The 15444-nt window shown below is 38.3% G+C and overlaps 1 protein-coding gene across 4 annotated transcripts in view; it reads right to left on the bottom strand.

The window, feature by feature from the left end:
* Positions 1-8942: 8942 nt before the first annotated feature.
* The window catches only part of STX7 (syntaxin 7), a 46100-nt gene continuing 39598 nt past the window's right edge, over positions 8943-15444 (bottom strand). For 3 of the 4 annotated variants that reach the window (XM_004740210.2, XM_013063800.2, XM_045066345.1), the window contains 2 exons: positions 13027-13109; positions 8943-10294 (listed from right to left, as the gene is read on the bottom strand). In XM_004740210.2, the coding sequence (XP_004740267.1) occupies positions 10202-10294; positions 13027-13109 (176 nt within the window). In that variant the 3' untranslated portion in view covers positions 8943-10201. Of the gene's footprint in view, positions 10295-13026; positions 13110-15093; positions 15286-15444 lie in introns of those variants that run through there. The other variant, XM_045066347.1, reaches the window with a different exon arrangement.

The following is a 15444-nucleotide window of genomic DNA, read 5'->3' as shown; positions in this document are numbered from 1 at the left end:
CTCAATCCCAGGCCCCTGGGATCATGACCTGAGCCAAAGGCAGAGGCTTAACCCACTGAGCCACACAGGCGCTCCAGAATTATTTTCATACATTAAATATTCCTGGTTTCATGCAGGAGTCTTAGTTCTGCTTCTTGACTTTATTTACCTGGAATCCATAATCTGTCTCAGAATCACAGCTTTTTTCTGTTTCCCAACTACTTTGGGTTTAACTCACTTTCATTTGTAATGATTATCTTGCCTTCTAATGAGTCAAAAAATAAACCAAATATTATGTGTTTTACTTTTCCAAAACTTATTTAGTGGAAGGATCATTGAGCATATCCAGTCAACCTTACTGCCAGAGGGAGAAATCATCTACTTCTTTTTTGGTCAGTGTTGGCAATTTGCATTTTTGATATAAATTATTAACTTAATCTGTTTTGTAATGTATTGATATAAAGTTGTTTATATTATCCTACTATTCTTTAAATCTCTCCTGTGTTTATTTCTTTCTTCATTCCTAATAATTGTATGTCTCTAATTTTTCTTAATCAATTTTGCCCAAGTTATGTGTGTGTGTGTGTGTGTGTGTAGACACATTTTTTTTTTAAGAAACCAACTTTTGACTAAGTTTAAGTAGACCCTCTCTACTATATCAGTTTTATACTCCAGAGGTCAACAAACTTTTTTCTGCAGAGGGCCAGAAACTTTAAGAACGAAAAATAGGGGCGCCTGGGTGGCTCTGTGGGTTAAGCTGCTGCCTTCGGCTCAGGTCGTGATCTCAGGGTCCTGGGATCGAGTCCCACATCAGGCTCTCTGCTCGGCAGGGAACCTGCTTCCCTCTCTCTCTCTGCCAGCCTCTCTATCTACCTGTGATCTCTCTGTCAAATAAATAAATAAAATCTTAAAAAAAAAAAACCGAAAAATACAGTAATCAGAATAAAACACTTAATTGACAGGCTCAATAATAGGATGGACGAGGCAGAGGAATAGGATGGAATAAACAGAGGAAAGAATCAATAAACTTGAAGGTAAAATAATAGAAATTAACCATCCAAATAGCTGAAAGAAAATTTTTTAAAAGATAAACAGAAACTTAGGGACTTAAAAGAGTATAACAAATTATCTAACATTTGTGTCTTCAGAGTCCCAGAGGAAAGAACAAAGGCAAGGCAGAGAAGAACTTGAGGAAATAAGGCTGAAAACTTCTTGTATTTGGCAAAAAATATAAGTAAATGGATTTAAGAAGCTGACCAAAACTTAAATAAGTTAGACTCCATAAATCTGCACCAAGACATATCATAGTCCAACTTTTGAAAACCTAAGGAAGGAAAGAGAGAGGGAAGGAGTAAGGAAGGAAGGACAAGAAATAGAGAAATGACACCTTACTTATAATGGAAAAAGAATATAAAAAAATGAGGTCCTCATCATTAATCAGAGTTCAGAAGGAACTTTTGGGGAAAAAAATCTCAAAATTTCACCAGTTTGCTGGTGTTAAAAGGAAAGTAGAATCTTTCAAAATGAAGGGAAAAATCAAGAGAATTTCAGGGGAAGGAAAACCAAGAGACTTTATTGCCAAGAGACATACAATAAGAACAATAAAAGCTTAACAAAATTTCCCTAAACAGAGAGGAAATGATACACAAAGGAATTTTAGAAGACCAAGAAGGATGAATGAATATAGTAAGTAAAAATTTGGGTAAGTACAGTAGGCTTTCCTTCTACTCTTGAGTTTTCAAAATTATGTTAGATGGTTGAAGCAAAAATTACAACATGGATGTGGTTCTAAATATAAGCAGAAGTACTATTTAAGACCATCAGAAATAGGGAAGACTAAAGAGACATGAAGGGAAGTAAGATTTCTACATTTGACTAGAACTGGTAAACGGATGACACCATACATGTTGTGAGCTTTATATTTATAATGCAATACTTAAGCAAACAATAAAATGGTTTGAAAAAAGATGCTAGTCTACGGCCATACCACCCTGAATGCGCCCGATCTCGTCTGAAAAAAAATGCTAAAAACATCATCAAAAAATTAAAAATGGAATCCTAAAATATATTCAACTTATCCCCAGGAAAGCAAGGGAAAAAATAATGAAGATAGCAAAATGGAAAACATTAAAATAACAAAGAGTATTAATAAAGCAAAGAACTGTTTGTTTGAAAAGATCAATAAAATTGACAAACTTCTAGGAAAATTTTCAAAGAATACAAGTGATATGACACAATTTAACCATATCTGGAGTAAAATAGGGGCTATCACTACAGACATCAAAAGTATAACAAAAGAATACTACAACTTTACATACATAAACTTAACAAACTGAGATGAAATAGACTAATTCTTTGAAAAACACAAACTACCGCAACTCAATATGAAATAGGTAACTTAAACAGCCCCATAAACTATTATAGAAATTTAATTTATAATTAAAACTCCCTCACCAAAATTCCAATGCCTAGATGCTTTTGTTGGAAAATTCTATCAAGTGTAAAAACAATTAACATCTATTCTGAACAATCTCTTAGATAATAGAAGAGGAAGAAATATTTCCTAATTCATTTTGAAGCTATTACCCTGACAGTAAAACCAGACAAAACACTACAAAAAAAGAAAGCTATGATCAATATCCCTCATGAATACAAATGCAAAAATCCTTAACAAAACATTAGTCAATATAATTTGGTAACATATAAAGAACATTATACATTGTGACCAAGTAGGGTTTACGTCAGAGTTGCAAGGCTGGTTCAATATTCAAAATTCAATTAATGTACCTACCATATTAACAGGCTAAAGAAGAAAGATCATATGATCACATCAATTGATGCAGGAAAAAAACATTTGATAAAATTTAACACTAATTCATGAAAATAAAAACTCTCAGAAAAATAGGAATAAAGGGAATTTCCTTAACTTGATGAAAAGCATCTACAAGAAACCTACCACTAGCCTTATATTTAATGCTGAAACACCAAATCCCTTTCCTGAGATTGGGAATAGGGCAAGGATATCTCTTCCCCACTCTTACTCAGATATAGTGCTGAAAGTTCTCAGCACTGAATTAAGAAAGGAAATAAAAGGCATACATATCAGAAAGAAAGAATAACTATTGCTATTTGCAGATGATATCATCATGTAAGATATCCCAAGGAATCTACACAAACCTCCTAGAACTAATAAGTGAGTTAAACACGGTCTCAGCATACAAGATAAACATACAAAAAACAATGCTATATATAGTTGCAATAAAACCATGAATATGTGAGTGAAAAACACAGTATCATGTACAATCTCAAAAAACAAATGAAACGCTTAGGTGTAAACCTAATAAGAAAATATAGAACTTAATACATTGAAAACTACACAATACTGACTAAAGAAATCAAAGAAGATCTAAACAAATTAAGAGATATCTTGTGATCATGGATTCAAAGACTCAACATGGTAAAATGGCAAATTTCCTCAAATTGGTATAGAGGTTTAACATAATTCTTATCAAAATCTCAGTAAGATATTTATGTAAATATGGATAAGATTATTCTAAAATTTATATGGAAAGACAATGGACTAAAACATCTAATTTTGGAAAAGAGTAAGGTAGAAACAAGCGGCCTATATGATTTCAAGTCTTAGCTTAGCCTTAGATCACAGAGTCTTTGGCTCTGGTCATGATCCCAGCGTCCTGGCACCAAACCACACAGCAGGTTCCCTGCTTGCCTGAGAGTCTGTTTCTCCCTCTCCCACTGCCCTTCCCCCTGCTTGTGATTGCCCAGCTCCCCCCCAAATAAATAAAGTATTAAAAAAAAATAGAAAAATCAATACTGTCTGGTATTGGTGGAGGTATAGAAACATAGATCAATGGTATATAACAGATGACCCAGATACAGACCCACAGAAATATGTCCAACTGATTCTTGTCCAGTTTGTTTTCAACAGAGGAGCAAAAACCATTCAATAAGGAAAGAAAGCCTTTACAACAAACACAATATTGGAACAACTGAACATCATAAGGCAAAAAAACCCAAAAAACAAACAAACAAAAAAAACCCAACCTAGATGTAAGTCTCACATTTCATACAAAATTAACTCTAAATGGATCATGGACTTAAAAGTAAAATGTAAGACCACAGAACTTTTAGAAAAGAACACAAGATAAAAGTCAAAATCTTTGTGATCTAAGGCTAAGCAAAGAGTCTGTGATACCAAAGGCATGATCCATAAAAGGGCAAAATTGATAAAATGGACTTCATCCATCAAAATGAAAAAATTTTGCTCTGTGAAAGACCCTGTTAGGAGGAAGACAAGCTAGAGAGTGGGAGGAAATACTTGTAAATTATTTTAGATATTGGACAAAGGACTAGTCTCTAGAATACATATTTTTGAAAAATACACTCAAAACTCAATGATGAAAAAATAAACAACCCAATTAGAAAAAGAGGAAAAGACATGAAGAAACACATCACTGAAGAAGAAATGTAGGTGCCAAATAAGCACATGGAAATGTGTTCAACATCATTAGCCATTAGTGAAGTATAAAATAAAACCCATTACAATAATTAAAACTTTGTGACATCACCAAATGCCGGTAAGGAAGTGAAGAAACTGGATCATTTAAACATTGCTGCTGGGAATGTAAACTGGAATGGCCACTCTGGAAAAGTCTGGCAATTTCTTAAAAACTAAATATTCAACTGTTCTATGACTCAGCAATTTCAGGGCTGGGCATTTATCCCAGAGAAATGAAGTCTATGTTCACACAAATACCTATACACAAATGAAAACAGCTTTATTCAAAATAGCCCAAACTGATCAGATATTCTTCAGCAGGCAAAGGGTTAAACTGTGATCCATCCATACTGCGGAAAGCCAATCAGCTCTGAAAAACGAAGGAACAAGCAGATGCACTTGCAGCAAGTGGTATGAATCTCCCGAGAACTATGCTGAATGCAAAGAGCTTATCCCAAAAGTTTATAAACTGTATGATCCCGGTTATACAATGTTACTGAAATAAGAGTTATAAAAATGGAGAATACATGATGGTTGGAAGTAGGGGGTGTCTGTGGAGCAAAGTTGGTGTGGCCATAAAAGGGCTTCAGGAGGAGTCTTTGTGTTTGAATGTTGTATATGGAAATGTTCTGTGTATTGACTGTCAACGTCATTATCCTGGTGGTGATATTGTAGTAGTTTTGCAGCATGTTACTGTTGGGATAAACTGGGTGAAGGGTATCCGAGAGGGATCTCTGGATTGGTTTTTACAATTGCATGTGAATTTACTATTACCTCAAGATGAAAGTTTAAAATTTTAGCATTTGGGGCTCAGTTGGTTAAGCATCTGTCTTCGGTTCAGGTTATGATCCTGGGATACTGGGATTGAGCCCCACATGGGGCTCCCTTCTCAGCTGGGAGCCTGCTTCTCCTTCTCCCCTCTGCCACCCCCCTTCCTTCTCATGCCCACATGAGTGCTCTCTCTCAAATAAATAAAATCTTAAAAAAAAAAAAAACTTTTTAGCATTAAGCATGTTTTAATTTATAAAACGGGCTCTTTATTTTAAATGTCCATGCCATTCCAAAGGTAAGTATTGGTCTGTTGCCTCCATTTCAGGCTTGAGAAGTTTAATGTAACATAGACAACTTCTAAATTACTAAGAAAAAAGATCAGGAAAAGACAGAAGGGAAGTCCTAATTTAGAACAAATAATATCCTTTTGCATCCAAGACAGAACTAATTTAAATGATATGTGATGGTTACCTTACTGAATTGTGGTATATGCCCCACCACAAAGTAATAATTAAATGTTAAAATTACGGTAACCTTTAGGAAGATTAAAACATTAAGACTTGCACTGGAATAGATCAGATGTGGTCAGGTATACTGCAAATGACTTTAAATGAACTTAAAATGACCATAGCACCTGGGTTTGGAAGGATGAAGTACAATATTCTCCACTAAGTTATAATTTTTTTTTTTCCACAATCATTATGGACATTAGAATCTGCTTTGACCTGGAAGCTTTATATGATCAGGTCTTCAGCTATGCAAGTTAGTATAAGCTTGTACCCTTGTACTGCTGGGTTAAAATCTCTTGTTTCTAGAGATATAAACTTGGCTGTCTTTATCTGGTCTGACTTCAGTATTTTAGATCTGCCATTGAACAGTCGGTATGAACCTTTCAGAAGGGATTACAAACTGAAATTAGTGTCGGGAAATCTTCACTGAGGCTGACTAACTGCATTTCTAAGTTTTCCATCAAGGCTAATAGGTTTTGGAGTCAGCGACTACTGTCTAGCAGTACTTACAGTAAACACTTAAAAATCTGTACTTTGGGTTTGCCAAAGTGGGCATTAGCGCCCTTTCAAGTTTATTTAAAGACCCAGTTCAGTTCTAGCTGACTCCCTCTCAAACAAGCAGGGGTGTTATGCATAGAACGACTGCACAGGAAATCTGGTTTTGCCTTCCACCACTTACGTTTTAAGCAGAAATGCCATCACTACACAAAACCTACAGGAATCCCACTCTGAGTAATTAAGTGACCAACCTCTTAAAAACTTGCCAGAAGCAACAGTGTCTATAAAAATCGATTTAGTGTGTCAGTTATTGACTTCCACCTCTGCATTTAAAATTAGGATTATTTGGAGAAAAAGAAGTTATCCCATCATTTTCATGGTTACCAAATAATTACCGAAACAAAGGACTGAAATGGACATTTTAACGCAGTGTCTCAATGATGAGAAAATGGGCTAAGGTGAGGTGTCATGCATTCTGTCAGAGATGTGGTACAGTGAGGTCCTTTCAGGCTGCTGCTGGTGAAAGCTTTGTGAAGTGTTTCCTTACTTGAGACATCGAGCTGTTCAAATCCTAGGGTGGACAGAAGAGGTCTGGGCTCCACAGGGAAGTGGTTCATTTTCTCAAGTGAGTCATGAAAATACACAGGAAAAGCAGGAAAGCAGGATGTCTGATGATGTTCTTTTTTTTAAAAAGATTTATTTATTTATTTGACAGAGATCACAAGCAGGCAGAGGCGGAAGCAGGCTCCCTGCTGAGCAGAGAGCCCGATGTGGGGCTCGATCCCAGGACCCTGGGATCATGACCCAAGCAGAAGGCAGAGGCTTTAACCCACTGAGCCACCCAGGCGCCCCGCCTGATGATGTTCTTGATGTTCTTTACCACTAATGAGAAACTGTCATCCTATCTAAATGAACCAAAAATGCCATTTAACTTATGACTTGCCCAAACTCTACCCCCTTCCGAAATTTATTTTTATTCCAGCAACCTGGTCACCATGTGTATACAGTAGTCCATTCTGAGTTTAAAAACATAAATGCTGAATATGTTCCCTTTGTAAATTGTTCTTTCCCATTAAGGCGGACAAGGACATCTTTCTTTGGACACGTTTTTATCTTTTATTGTGTTCTTTTCTCTACACGCAGAAACGAAAATTACAACAACTAGAAACACTGTTCTGCTCTTTACTTGCTAAAGCACAGACTAATTTCGTGGAACAAAAGTCTTCAAAAATCATTTTTCATTATAAATTTGTTGAAAAACATTGATATTCAAAACATGGTTTTTCTGTGTGTACAAAATGTTACTGTTTTATTTATTTATTTTTTAAGCAGCGACGATGGTGAAGGCGCCGATGGCAATCTCTCCGAGACGCGGTGTTGTCAGACGCCACCACTGATGATGCTGGGCACGCAGAGGGTTCGAAGGCCTGACTCTGGCTGCTGCCTTCACAGTTTGCTGGCCTCGATCGAGTTCTGTCTGTGCCCACACGTGTTTTTCTAGAACCGATCCCATGCCCACTAACAAACAAGTTTCATTGTTGAAATGGCACCTGTTATTTTTTATCATCAGCAGTTGTGCAAAACCCAAACATTTCTGTATTTAATGATCCGGACAGGAGTCAGACACTTCATGCCACACTGTCATTCAATTTCCACACAGAGCCTGGCTGATCTCAGCTTGCGCTGTTCAAGAAGGTCTTTGGAGCACATTAAAATAAACAAGATGTGTCGCGTAACGGGGAAACTTCAGTTTGAGACTCAATTGGGCTGATTCAAATTTGCTGTCATAAAAAGAGCTTCAATTTTATATTCCATAGTGTGAGCTTCACCTTTCAAAGTGATTTGAAAACTGGCCTAAAGGAGAACTTCGAGAACCTGAAAATCTTGGCTATTTTGGCTATGCTTTATACTTTTATTTTTTTCAAATCAAGACTACTCTTTGTGTTCCAAATATTTTGGGATAAAAATTGCCTTCAAAAAGCAATGTTTCTTGTTAGAGTGCATGCCACTAAAGTTCTTGTTTTTAATTACTGATTTGTGTCCCAGGTAAAATAATTTATAAAATATTACACTTTAAATGAAGATGCCCAAATCATGCAAAAAAAAAATTAATTGCTTTGCTATTATTGGGAGTTCATTATGAAGTGGATAGCCTAAGTACGTTTGCTTGTATGAGAATAAACATTTTATCAAGTACAACTGTGCAAAAAAAACCTGAACTGATTTGTGGGCACCACTAGGAGTTTTCTGTTGCTATAAGATACTGGTTTATCACATGCTTCTCTGAGCTCTTAGAGAGAAAGAACATGTTCAATCAGGCCTGATGGGCTTTGCACTGACCTCAGCACCGGTAGCATTTGTACAAATTCCTCTTCCGGCCTGGCTCATCCTGTTCACTAAAGCAGACTAATTTGGTAAACACCAAGCCTCAAAGTTTCCAATCACTAACTCCCAAGAAAATTGTCTACAGTCTCTTGTGGAAAATTAAAAAAAAACGGCATTTTGCTGACACGCAAGGCAGCTTCCGCTAGCAGCAGAACTTTGAAGATTGCCAAAATAAAACACTGAATCAACTAGTACTCCAGAAAGATAGAAGGGCTGCTGTGTGATTGCGTCAAGTGTTGGTCCCAAAGAAGCAGGGTCCTCATGAAACAGAAATATCCAAACACTTTTAAAATCATCTTTATTTTGGTTGCAAAGATACAATTTACTCATGTAGTATTTTATTTGTTCCCATTTTAAGTCTCATAGCTTTGCCATGTAAAACACTGACTTCACTATCCAACTGCTATGTAAGAACGTTATAAAATACAAACTGTAAACTAAGATAATCCTCTTTACAGTATTCAGATTAGTGCATTAAAACAACATTGATTTAAAAAAGCAAGTGAGTTAATTGGCAAAGATCCAAGTTGTTTTCTAATGAAGGAAGGTACAAAATGGTATGCAAGGTAAATATTAAATTTTAAGTGTTAGTGCTCAAAAACAGTAATTCTGGGAAAGTTCCTTCCCCAAAGTAATTCTGATCCAAGGATACACATGTAGCCATTACTCTAAGGGACTTAAGGTAATTAATTTTCCACAGTAATAGCTGTGGAAGTATACAACAGAATAATAAGGTTGGGTCTTCAGATTCCTAATGCAATAAGTATGGATTTTTCATACTCTTCCTTCAAATTAAACATTTATAGTGACTACACATTCCCCAGCAAACATCAGACTTACACAGGGCCTATGTAAAAACAATCTATCCTTAGTATTTTACTAGGCAATCTACAGCAAATGCTTAATATATACACATCAGGAGTATGAGATACTCTAGGAAATTATTCACTGATTTCATTTAGAGTAAACAAGGGTCTTAAGAGAAAACCAACAAGAAAAGTTAAATAGGTAATTTGTGCTGCTATGAACCAGGGAAAACAAACAAACAAACAAACAAACTAAACACCACAAACAGGTATGATAATTTTTTTTTAATTATTGAGACTATTTCCTCTGCTGGCCCAAATCAAAATTAAATTTGAGATTTTTAAATGAAGGAACCCAAATCTGGGTATACATCACTCTGTGAGAGACAGACGCCCATGAAACACATGCACACCTTTACATTTACTGATTCCAAGAACTAAGTCAACAGGTAAATAAATTATAAGTGAAAGGCATCTACAATGTGGACAAAACCTCACAGTTATTAGATTGAAAAGTGTGGAAGTAATGCCAGCAGTCATACTGAGAAAAACTTTCAGTGTTAGAAAATACCAGATTGAATCCAAAGTAAAATTTCCCCCCAAATGAAAATAATGAAGTCTGGGAGCCATCCTTAATGGAGTAACTTAAAAATAATAATACAAAAGCCCCATGATTATAGGAATCTCCCTACATAATTTAGAGAATGTAGTGCAATAGCGCGCTCCTTTATAATTTAGCCTTTGACTTTCCATATGATGAGACCGAGAATTACAACTCCGATGACAATGATGAAAATGATGATGCACAGGGTTTTTCTGGATTTGCGCTGCAGATGCAAAAACAAAACCATGTTTACAGGCATACTGGAGTGTCTGTAGCAACTGAAAATCACTTGCTCATTTCTAGAGTAGAATCAATAGTAATTAACTGCCCTCAAATTTTGGGCTGTGTTTTTTTTTTTTGCTTCTCAAAAATCTCTTCAAATACAAATGGCACCATTCTTTCAAAAAAAGTCTTCCTGAATTAATGACATAATTCAGGGGCCAATTATTCCCTTTTTGTTGATCATATTCCTGGGTGTGGTCGGGCTTACAAAAGGACACACAGAGAAATGAAAATTACTGACTTAAGTAACAGACTGAGGTAGACCTCTGTATAAAAACTAAGAACAGCTTAAAAGCTAACTTTTATCAAAGAGCAGCTCTTTAAAATGAGTTCTCTGAAAATATTGGCAAGTATAAATGTTTGGGCATTTCTCCTGAAGTAAATTTATTCGTTTCCAAAATTCCCATTCTTAAATGTTAGTGGAAATTGCATTTAAAATCTCAACATACAAATGAAAAACAAAGAGCTAAAAAAAATTGTAACGCAGTCATTTAAAATATAGAGGTTAAAAGTTTTGTTCCGTTCTTCATTCTGGCCCAGCAGATTTCCTTAAGGGCTTGCATATCTCACAGCAACATGCAGGAATCCTTTCTCTCTCTCTCTCTCTTTTAAAGATTTTATTTATTTACTTGACAGAGAGAAAAAGCAAAAGAGAGCATAAGCAGGGGTAGGAGCAAAGGGAGCTGGAGAAGCAGGCTCCCCACTAAGCAGTGAGCCCTAAGAGGGGGTGGGTCCCACATGATCTGATCTGGAGGCAGATGCTTAACCAACTGAGACACCCAGTCACCCCAGAATTCTCTCTTACAAGGCTGAAAAGTTTGTAAATTTTCTTTGTCAACACGTAGTACCGTAAAATTTATGGAAAGATAGGTTTCCGACTCTGAAATTCTCCTGAAAACTATGATGACTTTCAGTATGCCACATACTCAGCAATTTTTTCAATGAAATATTCCTTATTATGTGAAGTACAACTTTCCTAGAGTTTCAGTGTCATCTTGCCTACATATTTTCCCCAGACGCCACCTGAGATCCATACACACATGTGTAATACACCTGTAAGAACAATGCAGGCCTCCCCCTCCAGGGGATCTGTAGACACATACCCAGGGCATCCTCTTTTGTGTGGGATGGTGAGGTCCTAGGGTATGGCAATGGTAAGAGTACTGATCAGCTTCCCTTCCACTCATGGCTCACACAAACTATTTAGAAGCACCATATTTCGCAGAAGCAGGAGTTTACTCTCAAGGCTTCCAAGGAGAACTACAGGGAAGCTGCTTTTTTCTCCAGCACTCATGTTGCATTGCTCTTCCCTCATCTCTCCAGGGTCCATGGGATTCAGTATTGGGCAGCTCCAGATCTGGAGGTGTGGTTTGGAAAGATGAGCTCCTTTCCCCCAGGGTGGCTGTAGGGTTTGCCCTTCCCCGAGGAAGGGGAAAAGTAAAACTTGGAGATGTATCTACATCTCCCCAAAATCCAAAACAAAACAAACTCATGTAAACCTAGTTACTGATAAATCCTGCTAAACACTACATTTGAGTAACTGCAGAGATTTATAGATTATCGTGTGTGTGTGTGTGTGTGTGTGTATTCAATTACTCATGAATGATCCCTATGGTCTGTGACATCATCCTGAGCTGCACACCTGAATCACATGCACACAGAAGGTCAAAGTGAGTTAGCGTTATTACTTCACTGAGGACAGATAGCTGTAACTCAGCAGTTATACAACTTCACTCTTCTCCATGTATCACTAAGTACACAGTGATTTGCCTAGGGAAAAATGGCACTGAAATGAAAGGGGACTTCTGAGGTTAATGAGAAAAGTGAAAAAAAATTGAAAATATCTAAGATTGTGATAATATCTTAGGTATTTTAGAAGAAGGCAACACAGTCTGAAAAAATAATTATGAACAACTATAAAAAGTGGAGTGTTAAGAGGTAAAGCAAATGCTGTGGTGGTATTTAGGGGTTCCCAAAGAGCCTGGCCTCATTCTTACTGTCTACATATTGTATGCTATATGCAGAGTTCACGGTCCTAATACCTGTGTAGTACTCTGATATCCTTTCTATCTGTCACGTATATGGACTCCCTAATTAACCTGATCCCCTGAAGAAATCAATTCATTCCTGGTGAAGGGTCTGCTGAATGCCTATGATACCCAGTGATCAAGGGCACTTGAAGGGAATAGAAGTTCCATAGGACCTGATGAGAACTCTCTAGAGCACAGATCTTTGCCTTCTTACTGAAGAGTGCCACAGACAAAAAAGAAAGAAAAGGTGGAAGGAAACAGTGAGAGAAACAGAGGAAGAAAGTTATCAAAGATGTTTCTGGCTTGGAAGGTCACAATAGTATCAGAGACCGCCAACTGTCAGAAATGCCTAGAGGTGTCTGTCCACCGCTCCTCTCAGGTGTTTAGACATTGAACTTCCTATCCCTGGGGCCACAATTCTGGTCTGATTCTGAGAACAAACAAGAAACAGGCTAAACCCAGTTTTAAACGGATTGGTAGATTTCTGACCTGTCTTCCATGGGATTTTAAATTTTAACATCTCTTGCCACTTTATACCTGATCAATCTCTCTCTCTTTCTCACACACACACACATACACACACACACACACAGGTTGGAAAGCCTAAATTACAAGATAACTAACTCACTGCGGTTAATATTACCTGATATTCTGCTGCCCTTGACAGCTGCTGGTTTGCCTGCTGAACGTGCACGTCTGCATTCTCCACGTTGGCTTCTATGCTGTCTTTAAAAAAAAACACACACACACACGCACAGCTGTTAGATGTGTGTTGATGTCCCAGTAAGAGAGCTGCCTAAGTCAGAGACTTCATGCAACATAAGACCAAACAAGTTCACTATTCAAATGTTAACGCTGGCAGTATACCGGCAAATTTCTTTTTAAACTGGCTGAGTCTTCCCTACACCATTCCTCAAACGATCCAAACAACACACAGATATTTGGAAAGAAACTGGATCACTCTTATTATGACACAATTCCAGTTCTACCTGGTAACCCCCGAAAAGTACTATGCAGTCTGTGTGCTCACGGTCAAGGCAGCACCAGACATCTAACAACTACTCCTGAGAGTAAACGCCGCCTTGAAAACCATCATTTGCTCATGGTCATCACCAACCTACTTGCGGGCTGAAACCAAGCCCTCCCTGAGGGCTCAGGCAGCCTTCTTAAGTGGCGACAGTTGCCCTTCCCTTGCTGCTCTGGCGGAGAGGGAGAACCAGTGGCACCCCGCAGCCTGAGACCACGGCCTCTCCCTTCTCTCCACCAACACTCAGCTTAAAGCTCACACTTGCAAATGCCCCCAAACCCTTGTAGCAGACATATGAAGAACGCATGGCTTTTCCTTTATTCTTTGAATATTTTAGCTTTGGATTCACTGATGGACCCTTCAATGCTTCTCTTACACACACTGCCAGTTTCTCAAGCCAGCTGCTGACCTGCTAACACCCAGCTTTCTCGCACCTTGACCACACTTTTTCAATGACTTCGCCTGTTTCCTCATCCCAGCCACCTACCTCCATGATCATGTCCCAAGCCTCATCATTACTGAAAACCTCACTTTCAAACCCAAGCCCATCATGTCCCAAGCCTCATCATTACTGAAAACCATCACTTTCAAACCTCACTCTCCGAGCATCATCCGCTGTCTAGCACGCTCTTTCCGACACCCTGACTGACTGTACTGACCCTACCGCTGACCCTTCATGCCCCTCATTACACTTCATGCCCTCACCTTCCTCCTGACCCAGCTTAGATCTCCTGGGACACCACGGAGCCATGCTTTCGTGCACTCACCATCGGCTCCCTTGCCACCTGCTTCGGTCAGACTTATGTACAACACCCCAACCTGCACCCTCCTCACAGCTGAGCATGGGTACAAAAAAAAAAAAAAAAAACCAACAACAACTGACATTGATTTCTTTCCCTTTGAATTTGTGACTGCCAAGCAAGCCTCCTTCATGTCAAATGACACCTCACACTTAACATATCCCCAAGTCGTTGATCTCTATCCTTCCAGACCCTCCAGTTCCTGATGGCCCCATCTCAGAAAATGGCAACATCATCATTTCCCTGGGCTTGTCCCTAACCTTACGAGCTGTCCTTGAATGAATTCTCTCTCACACCCACATCCAGCCAGTCACCCAGTCTTCTTGGCTCTACATTTGCAGCTGTCCAGAATTCCATCGCTTCTCACTGCTTCGCTGCTTCCATCCCGATTTGAGGCAACACGCTGCCCGCCCTGACTCCTGCCATCACCTTGGAAGAGGTCTCTCTGCTTCTGGTCTTGTCCCTTTATAGTCTGCTCTCAAACTCACAGCCAAGGTGAGTCTATTAAAACTCAAGTTGGATGACAACACTCCTCTGCTCAAATCCTCTTGTGGCTTCCCATCTGATAATAGGAATGCAAGTCCTCACCGGGGCTCAGAGCCCTGCACGGTGCCAAACTTTACAACGTCATCTCTGTCTCCCTCTTGCTCGTTTCACTCACCAAAAATATCAGACGTGCTTCCACCTAAAGGCCTTTGCAATTGCCGTTTGCTTTACCTGGAAAATTTTCACTTGCTCCCTTAATTCCAAGAAGTCTTCACTAAAATGTTATCTGTCAGTAAGGTCTTACTTGACCACCCTAGTAAAGCAGTAACATTCCCCATCCCACTACCTGCCTTACTTTCCTGAGAGCACTTATCGGCATTTACTTACTTTTCTTTCCTTTTGTAAAAATTCTCTCTCTCCTCCAATTAGATTACAAGGTTCATGACGGCCAGGTCTTTTACCTCTTGTTTAACTTCAGCTCAATCCCCAATGCCTAGATTTGTGTCCGGGTACAGCAGGCACTCAATAAACATGTACTGGATGAATGAATGAATTGGTCTTTGAAATCTTACCCCATGATCTACTGTGGCTACAGAGAAGGGTTAGAATGGACAAGTAACAGCTGTGGCAAATATAGGTCCAAGTATTTCAATGAATATTTTCAAATGCAAAAATATCTGAAATCTTTCTTTGGACATATCCACTGATATCTTTGTATTTCTAAATGATAAAAATGATCAGGACACTC

The sequence above is a fragment of the Mustela putorius genome, unplaced genomic scaffold (assembly GCF_011764305.1).
Source record: "Mustela putorius furo isolate JIRA1106 unplaced genomic scaffold, ASM1176430v1.1 tig00003863_pilon_pilon_pilon, whole genome shotgun sequence".
Taxonomy (NCBI): Eukaryota; Metazoa; Chordata; class Mammalia; order Carnivora; family Mustelidae; genus Mustela; species Mustela putorius.
The sequence above is the reverse complement of the archived record's forward strand: the minus strand, read 5'-3'. Positions and strand labels throughout refer to the sequence as shown.